Below are 19,803 nucleotides of genomic sequence, written 5' to 3'. Positions count from 1 at the left end.
AGACTGGCTTATTAAACACCCTGAATAACCCACAAGCAAACCATGGGTTCTCAAGTTGGCTTGTTCAAGAAAAATAAACCACTCTGAGTGGTTAACAAGGCACCCCGCAGAAAATGGCCTGGGTTCAGATGTTAACCTACCGTTCAACTGTAACTCGTGGTTCAAAACAACCCACACTCAACCACTGAGTGTGAGTTAGCACATTGTGTGAACCCAGCCTTTCCCAGATTCAATCCTTGGTATCTCCAAGTAGCGCTGGAAAAAATCCTACTTGAAACCCTAGAGAGCTGCTGCAAGTCAGTGCTGGCAATACTGAGCTAACCGGGCCAACCATCTGACTCAGCAGCTCCCCATCTTCCTATACTTTATCCTTAATGCCAGCCTCAAACATCAGATTGGATCCTCCCACCCACCTCTACAATCTGCATAAGGATATACGGGACCAAAGAGTAACTGCAGAAGCAAAGTATTTGGCTTTACGTATTTTTAGAAAAAAACATTCACGGTGTTCTGCGGTGCCACTGCAGCGTCACAACAGCAGCAGTAAATTACTAGTATCTCGGTGGCGGTGATGGTGGTGGGAGGCCCTGATGGGTGGTGGGAGTGAGGCAGCGGCATCCGACAACAGCATCCTTTTGGCGTGTGCTCAATTGCTTACAGGCACACTAAAAATATTGCCTTTGAAAAGAGGGGGACAGAACGTCCTTTTTTAAGTGGGAAAAGCGACGTTTCGCTGACAAGGGAAACTGGAGGGCTCACTTCTCTGGCAGGGGCGGGGTGTGCGTTTGCTTTTTATTCATTACTCTATATCTGGCACTGCATTTGCCTTTCTAAATTATTGCCTGTTTTAATTAAGTAAATGATACATGTGATTTCGAGAAATCACAGCATGATTCCATATGCCATTTCCTGTATTATGCCACCATGGACAGGTTAAAGCCTTAAAGAATAGGAAGAAGTCAGTGATTAGTATACCTTCATCACCCCTTTTTCCACAACCAGGGTGAAAGGAAAGCATGTAAGATTACATGTCCGCTCTGGAACCAACTAGCACAGAATTTGTCTTTTTAAATTGTCTCGCTGCTTTAATGACGTAAAAATAAATAAATAAACCTTTCTTCATTTCAGCAGCCCTGGATCTATTCAAGAGTATTTTTTTTAGAAAAAGATGTGGCTGCGAGGTATGAATTTAAAGTAGTGTCTGTTTCAGCTCTCAGCTACAGCCCCTTAGCTCAGAAGATATGGTTTCTCAGCCCTGCACAACTCCTCACTTTCTATGGCTCTTCATCCTTTGGACATCTTTTCCTCTCTTTGTCTACTCTGCCTTCATCATCTGTGCAGAGTGATTCCTAATTATTCAAGAGTTTAAATGCTGCAGTCGGAACATTATGCAAATTAAATTTTGCACAGCTTATTTGAAGCACAGCACCTCAGCCTCTCCAGCATAGAATTAAAGAGGAATTCTATTAGAAGCCTGATGTTTTGCGCCTAACCCCCCCCCCCAACAACCTCAAACACTGCAGCTTTCCATAGGTGAGATGAAAGGAAAAAGAGAGAAGAAAGATTTGCCCTGGGTACTGGCTGGAAATAGTTCACTGCAGGGGATAGCGCAACTGAGGGTCATTACAACTTGCCTCCAGCCTAGCATGGAAGACAGATGTCATGAGTGTGTGCGCGCATAAATTGCTACACACACTGCAGTTCCCAATACTCTATGCCAGATGCTGAATTCCACATGAGATATCATATCAACGTGGCATGCTCTAAAGCAGGCTATACAGAATTTATCCCTGATGGTCTGAAAGCACATCATACAGCCAACTTGTGGAAGCTAAGTAGGTCTGACATCGTTAATGCCTGGATGGGAGACCAATTCATATAAACCACTTGACGTTCCATGATGGAAGAAAGCCAGGATGCAGAATGTGCTGGATAGTAAAATGAACAAATTAAGCAAAGGTTCTTTAACAACAACACGTGTACGGGCAACCAAGTTTTCCCTGAAGGCACAGGCTGCCTGCTCAGCTTTCCCTGTAACACAGATCTACAGGTGAGTATTGAATACGTTGGACGATGCATCCCTCAATTCTTGTGGGGTGATGGTGAAGCCGAAGAGGGATGGTGAGTGTCACATGCTGAATGTGTACTCTAGAGAAGGAGTGGGTAACTCGGTGCCTTTCAGATGTTTTTGGACTACAAGTCCCATAATCATTAACTGTTGGTCATGCTGGCTGGGGCTGATGGGAATTGTAGTCCCAAGCATCTGAAGGGCACCAGGTAGCCTGCCCCTGCCCCACAGAAACAGGAAAAGACTAGTCACACACCATCACAGCCCTTAATTACACTTCCAGCCCAAACACCTTCCATTCTAACTTCCAGTGCTAGATATACAGCATCCTTCTCCAACGTGCTGCCCTCCAGATGTGTTGTACTGCAACTCCCATCATGCCTGATGGGACTTGTAGTGCAACACATTTGGAGGGCAATATGTTGGGGAAGGCTGCTATATAGGATTTTCACCACAGAATTGTGACAAGTCAGAGGAACGCTACTTTAAGCCCATAGAGAGAACCATGGCCATTGATGGCTCTCATTTTTCAATCGGTCATTCAGGGTTAGTGCCATTCTAGTCTTACCAGCTTCTTGGAAGTGAACACATGGTCAATGCAGATGGATCTTCAGAGCCCTTATGACAGCCAAAAGACTTACACTATCACATTGGAAGGACAAATCCACACCTCCCATAATGCAATGGATCGAGGACTTAATAACATTATCAACTTTTGAACGGGTGTTATATAGACGCAACTTGCAAGTGGATAAATACACGGATATCTGGTCTGCTCCTCTTGAAACTTTTGTATAACTCTCCCCCCCCCCTTTTTTTTAAATGAATGGTACACATGATGGAAATCGACGATACTCCTATATATGGAATGTATGGTGCTTTTTTCCCCATTTTCACAATGTATTTTCTGTTCTATTTTGTTAATATTCACAATAAAAATAAAATAAACATTCTAGTCTTTTTTCTACCTCTACAGCAGGGTTGAGCAGATCTTAGGCTTCCAGGATCAACTTTGCTTTTCATTAGAACCTCAAGTTCTGAAGTGCAGGACTGTAGCTCAGTGGTAAAGCACCTGGAAGGGGGCATAGGACTGGGAGGGCTCATAGCTCAGTGTGATAGAGCAAATGCTTTGCATGCAGAAGGTCCCAGGTTCTATCCCCGGCTTCTCTGGGTAGCGCAAGGAAAGGAATCCTGCCTGAAATCCCAGAGAGACACTGCCAGTCAGTGTTGACAATACTGGGCTAGATGGACCAATGGTCTGATTCAGTATAAGCAACTTCTTATGCTCCTATGCATCTGCTTTTAATGCAGAAGGTCCCAGGTTCGATTCCCAGCATCTCCAGGCAGGGAAGGAAAAACTTGTACCTGAAACTCTGGAGAGCCCCTGCCTGTCAGTGTCAACAATACTGGGCTAGATGGACCTGTGGTCTGACTCAGTATAAGTCAGACTCAGCTTCCTATGTTCCTAAGGTCCACAAACTGGAGCCAGGTGCGAAATTGAGGCTCAGGAAGGCAGACAAAGAATCAAAGAATGAAGCATCTCTGAGCACAAACTCAGCCTAGTAATGCGTTTTCAGGACCAGAACTGGAGCTCACAGATAAATCTGTTTGTTTCTCCTTTAGCTTTCTTGATTTCAAAAGCCTAATTTAGGGGAGGGAAGGGGGCAGCAGAAAAGTATTTTTGTTTTTGCTACTAGGAATCAGAAATCCCTGCTGAAGTACTGAGAATTAGCTGGAGATTGACCTGCCAGTTATTATTATTATTATTTATTTATACAGCACCATCAATGTCCCTGGAACCACCCAAGAATTCCCTGCAATGCACAGGGTTTCTGTAGCAGACAGCCCTGAGTTCGTCGATGTGGGAAGTGTTTCCTGAATACATAACAGTGTGAGAGCGGATGTTCTGTGGCGACGCTGCAGTCACGTAGCTGTCTAGCTGGTTAACACCGAAAGAGGAAAAAATGAGAAGGCACGTTGATTCTGCAAGTCCGGAACTCCCCTAAACTGTCCAATACAAGCAGAGATAAGATTTGAATCATCACATACAAGACTTGAATTAAAAAGAACTAACAGTTCAACAGTTCATTATCCCAGCCTTCTCCAGATGAGCTGTATTTCATCTCCCATCATCCCCATTTGTGCTGGCTGGGGGTAATGGGAGTCAGAGTACAGTCCATCTGCATTATCCCTGCAGCCTCCCAACAAGGAAAATAAAAATTCTCCATGAATACAACCCTAGCAACATTAGACAACCTACAGCACCATGAACCAAAAGTATGGACGAGTTGAAATCTATTCAAGGCCTGTCTAGTAAAACAATCAGGGTTCAGAGACTAACTCCTCAGGGCTGTTATACTGAGACAACCACCCACTGTTTACATTAGCTGTTGACCTCCTTGCTCATCCACTCTATTAACCACTGGTTATAAGGAAGGAATTCCAGGGTGGTTTTTCACCCACTCTTAGGGAGTCGCACAGGTCACTCATAGGACACTGTGAGCTGATGCACAGGCTCAGAAGCAGCACATGGTACAGCCCTCCTGCAAAGACTGTTCCACTACAGATTGCGGCCGAGGGGCTCGATTTTTTATTTCTTTGATAGCCCCACATGCACTACCCATAGAGAACCTAGAATCCTAATTTTCCAAGGTTCTAGAATCTCAGGGAGAACGTCCGCGGAGGGATGGAGCTCTCCTCTGCGGGTAACCCCCCTCCAGGTTTAGAAGGCAATGAGAAAGGTGATAAGGAGGGGGATGCAGAGCTAACACACTTGACTTTACTCCCCCTCCTCACGTGCACTGCTTAAGCCTGAGGAGAGGGTTACTCCATGCTGCAAAAACAGCATATTTCAGGACTAAGCTAGAAGTTTGATGTGCAAGGAGCATAGGCCGTGCAAGGAACTGGTCCATCTCGCACAATACTGACCGGCAATGGCTCTCTGGTGTATTAAGACAAGAGTCTTTCCGAGTTTTTGGGAAATGAACACAGGGCTTTCTGCATGCAAAGCATGTGCTCTATCACTCAGCCTTTCCTTACTAGCTTTCACAGCAAGGAAGATTTGTGTTGGTTTTTTTTTTTTATGTGCCTGAACATTCAGTCGTAAGAGCCCCAACCTGCATTCTGAAGAAATCTCACGTCTACCATAGGATGCCTGCACCTTAGGGCAAGCTTTTAACACTCAGCCTCAGCTATCCATTTACAACAGGGATGGGCAATGTGTAGCCCTCCAGAGCTTGCTGGATTGCAACTCCCATCAGCCCTAGCCAATGGTGAAGGATGATGGGAGCTGAAATACAACATGTTGCCCATCCCTGATTTACAATAACGGGGTCATAACACTCATCTCCCTCATAGCTTTCTTGTAGGGCTTACTGAGATAATGACCTGGGCACGATTTCCATAATCAACACTTGGGCATGGCTTGACATGTCATCCAAACTCCAGCAGCATGGCTTGTTGGAGAGGGAAACTAACCCCCAGTGACCCATGGGTTGTTGTAGGATTATTGGAGGGATGTTTCCCCCTCCAACAAGTCATGCTGCCCAGAATCAGACGACACAACAAGGCTCACCCAGAAGGTGATTATTCAAATCCCCCACTCCCACCCCACATGTGCCCTGATGTAAATAAGCCACCGTGGCCCTCTGGATGTCGTTGGAATTCAGAATAACCTTGTTCTTGCAGCTGAGCTGCAAGAAGCCTCCTCTCTTAAAAATAAATAGCCTAAAGGAGTTTCTAAAATATTCAGTTTAAATCAAGGTCAGGCATCAGGTACAACAACCGTTGCAGCGAAAAGAATGTATCAGCAGATGCTGCAAAGGGAAAAAGGGGGGTTGGGAGCTTGTACAGATTTAGAAGATGCAGCAAGGTCTGCAGTGCAGCAGCTTTCGGATACCGGAGAAGCTCTGCTGTCAGAAACTCAAGAGTGGCATTGGCTCAGAAGCCCCCGGCGGAATGGTGCTGAGGCACAAGCCATTCCTTGCACCCTATCCAGCAGTAAATAAAAGACCTCCGAACTGCACAAACCCAACCAATGGTTTTTTTTTAAGTCTTTGCAATATAACAGGTTGTTAAAGAGGGCGTTCAAAGCAAATCTGGGGCAGGAACAGCAGGGGAAAATGCATGCTTCACAGACCATTAACCCTCGGGCCTATTAAAATAATGAATTGCAGCTATTCAGATATCAGGACTGAGTCATGCAATGGTGGGAGGGAGGGAGGGAGGGAGGGAGCTCTCATTTCCCCCCCCCTTAAGGGTTTATGGAATGTGTAAATTAAAAATTAACACTCAATGACATGCCCCCCCCCCCCCGGAATCCTTGTTGGAGAGTGATCTACAGTTCTCTGAGCTGAACCTCTCAGGGGAGCAGCCTGCTTTGAGCAGCCTGGGGGCAGCTCGGGGGCGGGGGGGGGGGGGGAGAAGACATCTTTCAAACCATTCCCTTGATATGGAGAGAAATACTCCCCTATTCTAATTCAGAGGCAGGTATCAAGCCCCTGCCCAGTATGATATACTTAAAGATACAGGGTCGGCTGGGCACCAGGTGAATAAGTGCCTGTGGCGTTCCTGACCCTTTGCGAGTGAGAATTCCCATTTTCTAAGGCCTTTCTCACCCCCAGCAGGAACCACGTTCTACCACAAACATTTGGTTTCACTGCTACGAAACCTTTAAGGCTCAGGCCTAACCCTTTACTCAGTCCTCTCTCTGTGAGGACACACAGACTTTACGCTTTAACTTTATATTCTCCCTTTATTACCTCCCCCTTACACAGCCATGAGCCAGAGGTGTAGGATTTTATAAACAGAAAAAGCTTTATTAATTACAATATTAACTTACTGAATAATAAACAAGTAATTTGTAAATGGCTCTATCAATATAGGTTCTCTCATACTTAATACCCCCCAAAGTCACTCTCTCAAGCAATCCTTGCCAAATCACCACAGATTATTATTATTATAATTATTTATTTATTTATTTATTTATATAGCACCATCAATGTACATGGTGCTATACAGAGTAAAACAGTAAATAGCAAGACCCTGCCGCATAGGCTTACATTCTAATAAAATCATAATAAAACAATAAGGAGGGGAAGAGAATGCAAACAGGCACAGGGTAGGGTAAACAGGCACTGGGTAGGGTAAAACTAACAATATAAAGTCAGAACAAAATCAAGTTTTAAAAGCTTTAGGAAAAAGAAAAGTTTTTAGCTGAGCTTTAAAAGCTGCGGTTGAACTTGTAGTTCTCAAATGTTCTGGAAGAGCGTTCCAGGCATAAGGGGCAGCAGAAGAAAATGGACGAAGCCGAGCAAGGGAAGTAGAGACCCTTGGGCAGGTGAGAAACATGACATCAGAGGAGCGAAGAGCACAAGCGGGGCAATAGTGTGAGATGAGAGAGGAGAGATAGGAAGGAGCTAGACAGTGAAAAGCTTTGTAGGTCAACAGGAGAAGTTTATATTGGATTCTGAAGTGAATGGTCTCCATAACGTCTTTTCAATAAGGGTTTGTCTAAGTTGCACAATTGGTGGAGATGTAATGCATCTAATGCTTCTTTAACTCATATGTTTTGGCAATTCCCGTAGTTGCCCCTTTTTGAGAGGAGGTTATAATAAGGATGAACTTTGTACTGAAACAATCTATAAGATGGAATAATGTGTATGTCCTCCTAAATTACCTACCGGCTTCTTGGAAGTGAACACGTGGTCAGTGCAGATGGATCTTCAGAGCCCTTATGACAGCTAAAAGACTTATAATTATCACATTGGAAGGACAAATTCACACTTACCATAATGCAATGGATCGAGGACCTAATAACATTATCAATTTGCAAGTGGATAAATATATGGATATCTGGTCTGCTTTTCTTGAAACCTTTGTATAACTCTCTCTCTTTCTTTTTTGGAATGGTACATACGATGGAAATGATAATTTTATATACACAATGTATGGTGTGTGTGTTTTCCGTTTTCATGATGTATTTTCTGTTCTGTGTGTTGATATTCACAATAAAAAAAGTTTTTAAAATTTTAAAAACAAACAGCTCATCTCTTTCCTGTCTCCCTTACACACGCACAGCACTTGGTTTATATAGCACACCCACACACTTCACCCACTCCTTCTCATTCTTTCAGCCAATCAGCTCATACGTGCAAATCCACCATTTTCTCTCAAGTTATACTTACCCAATCCTAGATCTATAACAAGAGTACACAGTTACACGTATAAACTCCGTATGGGCAGATGTGTAACATCACATAACTCCCCCTTCTGATTCAGAGACACTTAGACCAATCTGAGACACCTAAAAGTGCAGGCTTAGCTTGGCCTCAGGTGAATAAGTGCCCACCTAAAATAACAAGATTCCTCATGAATAAAAGGGTTATTTGTGAGTAAGACTCTCCTCATGAGGAAGTGGCCCCAATGAGCAGCAGCTGGGCCGTGGCTGGGGCATCAAATGCTCTGGAAGCCTCCCTGATGTGCTCTCACTTACACCTTGTTCTGAAGTAAAATGGCTGCTTTTTGCCGCTGCCTCACTGCTAAATTTTGGCAGCAATTTTAGGGCCCAGTTGGGTTGCAAGAAGGGCAACTGCGGACTCCCAACCCCTGGAGGTGGCCCACCCCGTCTTAAATCCCCAGAGTAAGTTTACTGAGCGACTGCCTCAGCATTTAAACATTTGAGGAACTGCAGTTTCAGAATTGGGTCCAAACGCGATGAGAGGCCGTTCATATAACTGGCAATTGCATCAATTGGCTTTTTAAGGGACACAGCAGGCATTGAGCAAGGGCTGACCTAGATTAGGTCTCTGATGAGGGGGTAAGGGGCTTTAACCCTTTACTCCCCCTCTGAGGGGGGGCATGCCTTGCATTTACTCTTTAACAGCCACCCATGCAATTGCTAATTGCACAAATGGAGTCCAATTTGGCTCAAAGAACATTGTAGAATAAGTACAAATGCTCACTGACTATACTTTAGCATCTTGCGTGTTATTTTTTAAAAACACACACAAATGTTATGCAGATCAAATGTACAAAAGATAACTTTGGCCTTCTAGTCTACAAGGTACTGTCAATCCAGCCCTCACTGCTGAGCACGTTGCCAATGTTTATGCAACACATCTCAAATTCCCCAACATGCAATGGGTTTTTCCAGAGAACCACCAGGAAAGCATTTAGCCATGGAAATGCTCAGCTAGAGCTACTGAATTATTCAGCCTATAATAACGCAACACGGTACAGGTTCATTCATCTGAGAAATCAGATAAGCATTACAGCCACTGGACTGGAACATTGAAGTAAGGGGAAGGGCATCACACCGCACTGTGTGAATTAATTGTTTGCCCACTGTGCAATAGGGAAGTGACTGCTTTTGTGTGGTGGGATCACATGACACATGGGGCACATGCATGACTCATATGACCATGTGGGCAGAGCCAATCACATGGATCTTTCCCAGCTGATTGGCACCCTCCTGAGGGATGGAGTTCCAAACAGGAAATGCCCCCATCAGGGCCGGCCCTACCATTAGGCAGAGTGAGGTGGCCGCTTCAGGCAGCGAATTTTGGGTATCATGAAAGTAATGTCATTTAATGCATTTCTGAGTTTTTGGTTGAATTGCCAAAGGGAGACATTTGTGCGATTTCCTGCCTCAGGTGACAAAAATAACTGGACCGGCTTTGAGTATGCACTTTGACTTGGGTGGGGGAAAGGCTGTTTGCTACTACACCCCAGGCAGCAAAATACCATGGGCCACCCTTGACCCACATGACTGCCTCCTTCAAGCATTGTTTGAATTACCAAGGAAGAGGTGGGGCAGGGCCAGCCCAAGACATTTTCCTACCTCAGGCAAAGAATGCCCCCTCCTCCCAGTCACAATTCCATGTACTATCCTGTGGAATTTTAGTATGCTTTTAGGGATGTTTTAACAGTGTAATCAGTATTTTATGTATTTTATACTTATTAATGTTCCCCACCTTGATCCAGACAGAGAGGCAGGTAAGAATTATTATTATTATTAAACTGAGAGCTGAATCTTACTTCAATACTGGCAATGGTAGAGCGACCATATGGAAAGGAGGACAGGGCTCCAATATCTTTAACAGTTGCATAGAAAAGGGCATTTCAGCAGGTGTCATTTGTATGCATGCAGCACCTGGAGAAATTCCCTCTTCATCACAACAGTTAAAGCTGTAGGAGCCCTGCCCTCTTTTGTATCTGGTCATGCTAGGCAGGACTCCTGCAGCTTTAACTGTTGTGATGAAGAGGGAATTTCAACAGGTGCTGCATGCATATAAGTGACACCCGCTGAAATTCCCTTTTCTATACAACTGTTAAAGACACGGGAGCCCTGTCCTCCTGTCCATAGGGTTACCCTAGGCAATGGTTCAGTGTTCTCCACAGGCAGAAAGCTAGCTTAGGGGCACAGGGCAAGCAGCTTTGCCCCCGACTTCTCAATGTCACTCTACAAGGTAGAGTGCCCCCTCCTCCCATGCTCAGGGCTGGTCCTACCATTAGGTAGAGGGGGAAGGGAACTCTTAATGAAATCCACAAGCCCCACTCTGACTACCCCAAATTTGAGCCAAATTATGACCCTACCCTCGCCATTGACATCTAAAAATAGTACCTATGGGGGTTGGTGCAAGTTTGTGGGTTTCATTTTGGATGTGATCAACCACTGTGGAAACAGGAAGACTAGTTAGCCCTTGATCAGATTCAGGAGGGCCCGTGTGACCTTAAAAAGTAAGGTAACTGGGTCCTTCTGAATGTGCCCTCTCCCTCTCTCTCTCTCTCTCTCACACACACACACACACACACACACACAGACACGATAATTCGAGCACTGCCCTGCAGCGTGGGAATCGTAGCATGCGATTCCCACACTACTGGACATGTGTGGGGAGAAGGTGTATTCTATTCAGCGCTTCAGAACCACAGTGTTGCTTTGCATTTCCCCCATTTCGCCATCTTGTCCAAAACACACAACCAAGGCATGTGGAAATCGTACCCACAATGGAAGCTTCCACATCTCCGAAGCATTTTCACCATGTTTGAAGCAGCTCTGAGATTTCAGGCACATAAAGGCACAGTTGCCATATCAAACTAAAAGATGTTCATGTTACATGCAATTACCCCTTTAATGGTCTGTTCCGTGTACTTTGGCCCTAACTGCATTTATGGGTTCTGATAAGTGTTGGAAACTCTTCCGTTGGTATCTTTTGGCCAGTGGTGGCAGAACCAAATCCTGATAGCATTATCTTTCCAAGAAAAAAAAAAGGCATGGGGATGGGAAATCACATGATCCTAAACTGTCGGGGACAGGTCCTAATCTCTGAGGTGTTTATTCATTAGAGTACGCCAACCATGATTCTACAAACACTTTCTGCGAGCTTTACTGGAAACATAGGAATTTCGCTTGAACTGCAACCCTGACTAAGCTTGAACACACCCAATGTTGCAGCACCCATGGGACTATGGGAATGCTCTTCTATCACTCGGGAATCTTGGAACATGACTTTTTGCCCAAATGATTCCAGATCAAAAGTCAACAAGCCTCCCAGTTTCTGAGTCAAAGCTTGCCTTGCCGTGGGAACAGCAAGGATTCCCAAATACATTCATCAGTAAAACAAAACAGGAGTTACAACCCTTGACAAGTCTTCTCCAATGCAAGCTGTGTTAAGTTCAATGGGACTTAGCCCCAGCTAAGGGATGTACAGCATTGCAGCCTATGAGACTGTTGAGATGGAAGCAATGCTTCCTGTCAAGGGAAGGCAACCTAATGCCCTACAGACGTTCATGCTACAATTCCCATAACTCCTGATTATTCTGGATTGGGCTGATGGGAGTTGTAGTCCAAAACATCGGGAGGGCACCAGGTTATCTGTGTCTGCTTTATGTAAGCATGATTTGAATCAGGAGCATCTGATAGCATTAAATTCCCATTCCCAATTTGACATGGAAAAATCACGTGGGAGGGAAAGGTCATGTAACCATTGCTCCTAACTTATGCATTCTTTTTTAAATTTGTCTGTACTTGATTAAAGTTAGTTAAATGTGGGGAATCAACTGTACTGAGAAGAATTGGGTGGGATCCAAAAGTGCCCTGCCCTGCTGAATGTAGATGATGACTTCCACTCCATAGAAGGGTTATTTTATACCTGAGGCTAGAGGGGAGCATGATAAAAATGATATAGCACAATCTATTGCACAATGTGTTATAGAATCTATTGAGCAAGCGTAAACACAAGACTACCAAAAAAACCCCATATCTCTTAAGAGCTAGGGATTCACACCCTACATTTCAGTTTTAACTTATGCTTTTCATTTTTCCAACCTTCAGTTCATTTCAACCAGTTTCCGCAACTGTTTGCAGGGTTTTGTTTTTGCAATTTGGCTTTCTTTTTTTTTACACATTTCTTCAAATATATGTATTTTTGTGTGCAACTTTGACTAATATATTAAAGTACATTTTTGTAAACAATTTCACGTTATGCGTATTTGTACTTTGTTCTCACTAACATACACATGTTTTGGGTAGACGACTCCCCCAATATAGATATTTTTGTTTACATTTTCTGTTTAGAGAACTACATCACAAAATGCAGAAAAGTGCAAACATCAAAGAATAATTGAGTCCTACCTGGCGTATTGGGTCAGGAAGTATAAATTAGGTAAGTTTGGGTTAAAATGCAAATCGAATTAACTTCTCCCTCATCCTTGCTTAGGGAACTGCTTAAGGCATTTGTGGAACATCCCTGCTTAGTGCATTTGGATCATGGTTTAATTTGTTTTTAACTGTGCATATTTATTGTTTTATACTGTATGTTTTTATCTGTACGCTGCTCTGAGATCTTAATGATATAGGGCAGGATATAAATGTTTTAAATAAATAAATAAATTTGCAGAACAGCTTGAGTGGCCATTTTCCTTCCACACACAGCAATATGGATCCAAACTAGTACATCTAAGGCAATGCAAGATGTGAAAGATCTATCAGTGGTATTGTATCTGTACTGGCCCATTTGCACATGCAAATCACCCATCACTTGATGGTATTGTCGTCAAGGGATGAATGCTCCGTGGGTATGAATAGGCGTTTGTTCTTGACTAGAGCCAAAACTCCCCAAGAGATAGTTCCTGTGTTCCATTCAATTTCCGATACAGGGAGGATTTCTTTTATTTAAAAAAAGAAGTATATTTCTTACGCAAACACCCTCTCGACGAAATGTCAGAGAGCATTTACTCTCATCAAGTTATGTTACTATGTCTTCCCACACAATTGTAGCTCAGCTAGAATATGCTTGACAGAAGTTTGAGAGCTTTTTATGTTCTGCACATGCCAGCTACTGTGGCAATCAAAGAAAAAAACAGTGGGAGAAAATTGTTTTTCTCTTCTCTGATCTCTAGTCTCTTGCTGCAAAACCTGAAGTTCTCTTCTCTCCCCACCCACCGCACCTCTTTAAGTCTTAATGGATCTTAGCAACAACGGGCTTAACGTTGGAATACAAGAGTTGCACCACTTAACGTTAAGAGCTCAAAACATACAGCAACATTACTCTCTACAGCAACCTTCCCTAATGCATAGAACTCCAGATGTTCTCGACTTCAACTCCCATCAGCCCCAGAATGGCCAATGGTCAGAAATGCCAGAAGTTGTAGTCCAAAAGATCTGGAGGGCAACAGGTTAGGGAAAAGCCATTCTACACAAATACAGATGGAGGCAGGAGTAAAAAAAAATATCAATCTGCACGACACTTTCCCTGTTCACAACTTGGCAATAAAAACAAAAACAAAAATTATACACGTGAGTCCTCCTACATGAACCTGCTTGCCAATTGCAGTCATCTACTGAGACCCTGCTGTGCATTCCGCCATCAAGGTAGATGTAATTGGTGGGAACACAGGACGGACAGGGCCTTTTCGGTGGGAGCACCCCAATTGTGGAATTCCTTCCCAAGGGTGGTTAGATTGGCTCTTTCGCTCCGGTCTTTTAAGTGGGCAGTTTAAGATATTCTTGTTTGGTCTGGCTTTAATGTGTATTCATTTCATCTAGTTATGGCTTTGTTTATCTGTTTTATTGTATCGTGAATGCTGTTTTTAATTGCATTGATCTTTTATTATTGTAAACCAACCTGGGGAGCTATTTTTACAGCTGTAAGGTGGTACAGAACTGTTTTATAAATAATAAAACATGCACGATCCATTTAGGATCCTTATAACAGGCTTGCAAGGTAAGTTAATATTATCCCCCCCTCCCATGTCACTGAAAGGGGAACTGAGGCTGAGAGAGATTGGCGTGCCTAAATCCATCTAGTAGGATCATGGCAGAGTGAGATTCGAACTGGGAACTCAGTTTGTAGCTCAATTTCTTTCAGCACAATCGTACGCATATCTGCTCAGAAGCACTTCCCATTTATGTCTAGGCAACAGTTACAGCATCTTTCACATCACTGCAGTTTTCACGTATTTAAAAACAACAAAGCAGAAAAGAACATATCCCAAGGACTCGTGACTGTTGTTGTATACAGTGGAAATTTCTGCTCTAGCATACATATCACCAATTTAAAATTGGCAATTGGAGAATTACTACAAACTTTATTGCTTCTATCCGATGCCAACCATAATCTAGAGATATAAAATCAAAGCCTTCAATATTTACAGAGGTAAACAGACAAATGGTAACCATAACTTCAATATCCCAGAACTGTATAAAAACAAAATAAACTCACGCTCTATTTTATGAGGCTTATAACAAAATATTTAAATCTCAGAACCTCCATACAAATAATTGAAAAAAAATATTATCAGGTAAGAGGATCAAAAGCACAAGTCGCCCCATGATCTTTTATTCATTATGTCAGGATTTTCTTTGCAGTCAAAGCAAATTGTGCCACCCCCACTGTAATATATAGATCAGTGGTGGAAACCTTTCTGTGCCCATGGACACTTTTGGCCATTTGAGAAACTGCCCTAGTTATCACCAAGAAATGGCTGCCATGGCAGGAGTGGCTAGACACAAAGGATAAGTAACCGCCCAAAAGACTGTGTCTAAGGCAGAGGTGCACGCTGAGCCCCTAAACAATTCCTTTGAATCCTCCATTTTTAGCTCCAATAGAAACCAATTTCACAGAAGGCAACCCCCTTTTCTCTCCCCTCCTCCTCTGCCAGCCAATTCCTTAGAGTTCTGCCTGGTTCTGAGTAAAACCCGGAGCGGATGCACTGCCCCACTGAAAATTGGAGCCACCAGCCTCCACTGCAACTCATTCCCCACTATCATAGAATCATAGAATAGTAGAGTTGGAAGGGGCCTATAAGGCCATCGAGTCCAACCCCCTGCTCAATGCAGGAATCCACCCTAAAGCATTCCTGACAAATGGTTGTCCAGCTGCCTCTTGAATGCCTCTGGTGTGGGAGAGACCACAACATCCCTAGGTAACAGGTTCCATTGTCGTACTGCTCTAATAGTATTATTCCTGATGTCCAGCCAGAATCTGGCTTCCTTTAACTTGAGCCCATTATTCCGTGTCCTGCACTCTGGGAGGATCGAGAAGAGATCCTGGCCCTCCTCTGTGTGACAACCATTCAAGTAGTTGAAGAGTGCTATCATTTCTCCCCTCAGTCTTCTCTTCTGAAGGCTAAATATGTCCAGTTCTTTCAGTCTCTCCTCATAGGGCTTTGCTTCCAGACCCTTGATTATCCTCGTTGCCCTCCTCTTCATCCAGAACAGTGTGGTGCCCAGAACTGGTCACGGTACTCAAGATGAGACCTCACCAGTGCCGAATAGAGGGGAACCAGTACCTTGCACAATTTGGAATTAATACTTCTATTAATTCAGCCCAAAATAGCATTTGCTTTTTTTGCCACCACATCACTGTTGGCTCATGCTCAGCTTGTGACTTACAACAATCCCAAGATCCTTCTCGCTTGCACTATTGCTGAGCCAAGAAGAAAAAATTAGCTTGGTTCTAATGTAACCGTATTGGCAATGGGATGTAAAATATTACTAAGAAATCGATGTTGTGGGTGATTTATATACATTGGTCTGGGAAACTGCACCAAAGAATGCAAGTCAACAAGCTGCCTTTCAGATCACTGCACATGCACGACACAAAAAGCCAAGTACACCTACTCACACAGGCAGGCATTTGCTCTCGTGTGTGCTCAGACAACAGCTGAATGGAGACGGAGCGGGGAAGCAGAGTTCTTTTCTCCCAGCCTAGCAAAAGTATTATGTGAAGTGAGAAGGATTCTCCCTTCCCCCTTCTTCTCCATCAGCAATTCCTTCCCCCCCCCCCCCCCGTCAGTATGGGCAGGGCGTGTGCGTGTGTGTGTGTGTGTGTGTGTGTGTGTGTGTGTGTGTGTAAGCATTCACTAGTTGCTACAGAGTGCTTGAAGTAGAGCTGTGTGTACTTTGCAAATGCGGAATTTAATATTTGGTGAAGAACTCCAAGACTCTTAGCTTTCATTTAATATAACTCAGCAAGATTCTAGTCCTTAAAGTTATTTTTTAAAAGGCTGAATACATGGAGGGCAATGTCTAGGGAAATAGGAGATGGTGAGGGAAGGGCTGAGTAGATTACTGCAGGGGGTAGAATTACATTGTCTTGTTTAGTCCCTGACTTCTTCTTAAGTACTCTGAGCAGAATTATGCAATTTTGCATGATTTCAGAGGTGGTACATTTTTTCCTTGCATCAGAATCTGGGTTGTCTTTTGGGGGAAATTATATTGTGCCGAGTACATACATTTCAGCTTAACAGGAAGCGGCCTCTTTTCCACCCTTATACACCTTGATCGTAACCGGATAAAGTGAGATGCACACAATTCTCTCTGAGCAGGATCAATGCCATTATGGACCTTTGCATAGCGTATACCAAGAGTCCAGAGCTGAAATGAGAAGTAAAGCAATGGAGCTTTCCGCTGTAGTCACAGAAGCATTGGAGACTTATACTCCAACCTTGAAACTATAAACATCCGTCACTTATTATCGTACTGCTCTTGCTGCATTTGAACATACGCTTTACAGTAATTTTGTCTGGGGGCTTATTTAGATAGATAATATAGACTGCTTTTAATTAATGCATATAGTTGAAACAGAAGTGTGCAGCCCTTTTTTGCTTTATTTTAACCAATGTTGTAACGGAAAACTATTGTAAATAGATGGTGTTTTTTTATCATTGTGACGTTCCTGCTATTGCTGCTGCCGTTTGTAGTTCCCTCCATCTGTATGTGTGTATGTGTGTGTGTGTGTGTGTGTGTATATGTGTGCGCGTGCGTGTTTTGTTATAATTGCAAATACAATCAACTATATCTGTAAGATGCAGAGGTCACGCTGCTATCAGGGAGGAAAGGAAAGGAACCTCTCATGCAAGCACTGAGTCATTACTGACTCTTGGAGGGACGCCAGCTTTCGCTGTCGTTTTCTTGGCAGGCCTTATAGTGGGGTGGTTTGCCGTTGCCTTCCCCGGCCGTTATTATCTTTCCCCCAGCTAACTGAGTACTCATTTTACCGACCTCGGAAGGATGGAAGGCTGAGTCGACCCGAGCCGGCTGCCTGAAACCAGCTTCCGCTGGGATCGAACTCAGGCTGTGGGGAGAGTTTCAGCTGCAGAAACTGCTGCTTTACCGCTCTGCGCCACAGGAGGCTCTAGGATCAGGGAGACCCAGGTTTAAATCCCTATTTAGACTGGCTGAAGGCTAAGAGTAGGTTTTGTGACTAGAGCTCCAGCTATTGGGCGATATAGAAATGTAATAAATAAATAAATAAATAAGGATCAGGGAGACCCAGGTTTAAATCCCTATTTATTTATTTATTTATTCATTTATTACATTTCTATACCGCCCAATAGCCGGAGCTCTAGTCACAAAACCTACTCTTAGCCTTCAGCCAGTCTCTCTCTCTCTCTCTCTCTCTCTTTCAATTTAAGAACCCCACAAGGTTGTTGAGTGGATACATTGATCAGGGAGAGAGCCATACATGCTGCAGGATAAAAATGCAGTAAATAAATACAAGCCCACCCCACAGGCTGCCAGCCTTCCTTGTCCTGCCCCAAGTTAAATGGTTGCCTCTCCTACCAGACATTTCCCTGACCCCTGGGTCCCCAATGTGGTGCCTGTGGGCACCGACGTGCCCATAGACACTTCTCTTGACGTCCGTCAGGCTCCCTATTCTTCTTGATATTTATTTTATTTCTTCAGATTTTTTTTAAAAAATAATTTTCATCGAGCTGTCTACCACAATCCCAAGATCTGTTTCTTGTTCAGTCACCGCCAGCTCAGATCCCATTAGTTTATACGACTTGTGCTTTCGAGCTTCTTACCTGATAATATATATATTTTAATTATTTGTATGGAAGCTCTGAGATTTAAATACTTTGTTATAAGCCTTATAAAATCCAGCATGAGTTTATTTTATTTTTATACAGTTCTGGGATATTGAAGTTATGGTTACCATTTGTCTGTTTACCTCTGTAAATATTGAAGGCTTTGATTTTGTATCTCTAGGTTATGGTTGGCGTCAGATAGAAGCAATAAAGTTTGTAGTAATTCTCCAATTGCCAATTTTAAATTGGTGATATGTATGCTAGAGCAGAAATTTCCACTGTATACAACAACAATCACGAGTCATTGGGATATGCTCTTTTTCTGCTTTGTTATTTTTAAATACCTGAAAGCTACAGTCATGTGAGAGATGCTGTAACTGTTGCCACCCTTAATTTCTAACATTTCCAAATGTGGTCACTGACCCAAAACATTTGGGGACCCCTGTACTTCTCCCCACTCCTGATCACTTCAGTCTTTGCCAGGATTACAAAACCTCCAAAGGAGATTTCACATTTGCATCATTTTTCAATGTAGGAATTTTTAAAACACCCCCACCCCCACCAGTTCACAAAGTATAGCTGGATGAATAAAAAGGCTATTTCACACTATCCAATGTATAATCCAATCCAGTCACATTATTTAGAATTTCTGACTGAAGACTTTGAGAACTTGTTTTGGTACACATTCCCCCAATCTGAGGCCCCAGATGAACCTTCCTCAAAATGGCGCCTTCCACCATTGCCAGCCAGCATGGCCAACACATCTGTTTACAGATAAATCTTGGAACAGGTCACATACCTTCACGTTTTAGCGCTACCTCTGCATGCCCGATTGCTTCCCATGGCGACGGAATGTCCAGGAACACCGCGTCTGCAACGTTGGTGACACCAAACCCGTTTTTGCAGACATCCTGGTTCTTCACCGTCACCAAGTGACCGACCTTGTGTTCCTGGAACTCCACAATGGCTTTCTCAGCTCTCTGCTGGTGGAATTCCACTGTATACAGGTGCCCTGTTGGAGCGATTGTCCTGATGATAGCATGAGACAGGGAACCACTTCCAGTACCTAGGAAGAAGGAGGGGTGGGGAAATAGCCACTGAGAGAGCCATCTCTTAAGAACATAAGAAGAGCCATGCTGGATCAGACCAAGGGTACATCTAGTACAGCATTCTTTTCACACAGTGGCCAAGCAGCTCTTGACCAGGAATCCATAAGTATGGCATGTGTGCAACAGCACCCTCCTGCCCATGTTCCCCAGCAACTGCTGTATATAGATTTACTGCCTCCGATACTGGAAGTAGCACACAGCCATCAGGTCTAGTAGCTGTTAATAGCCTTCTCCTCCAGGATTTGCACGGCCACAGCTGGAGCAGATTGCATGGGCAAGTACACTGACACCTGACCTCTATTATTGGTA

General features: G+C 43.7%; 1 protein-coding gene across 1 annotated transcript in view; it reads right to left on the bottom strand.

Annotated features, from left to right (window-relative positions):
- TRMT61A (tRNA methyltransferase 61A) overlaps window positions 1-19,803 on the bottom strand; it is a 62,659-nt gene that overhangs the window by 16,531 nt on the left and 26,325 nt on the right. Inside the window, exon 3 of the mRNA XM_063118116.1 lies at window positions 19,185-19,451. Coding sequence (XP_062974186.1) covers window positions 19,185-19,451 — 267 coding nt within the window. The remainder of the gene's footprint in view (window positions 1-19,184; window positions 19,452-19,803) is intronic.

The sequence above is a fragment of the Elgaria multicarinata genome, chromosome 2 (genome assembly GCF_023053635.1).
Source record: "Elgaria multicarinata webbii isolate HBS135686 ecotype San Diego chromosome 2, rElgMul1.1.pri, whole genome shotgun sequence".
Lineage (NCBI taxonomy): Eukaryota > Metazoa > Chordata > Lepidosauria > Squamata > Anguidae > Elgaria > Elgaria multicarinata.
This window is presented reverse-complemented; position numbering and strand designations above follow the sequence as displayed.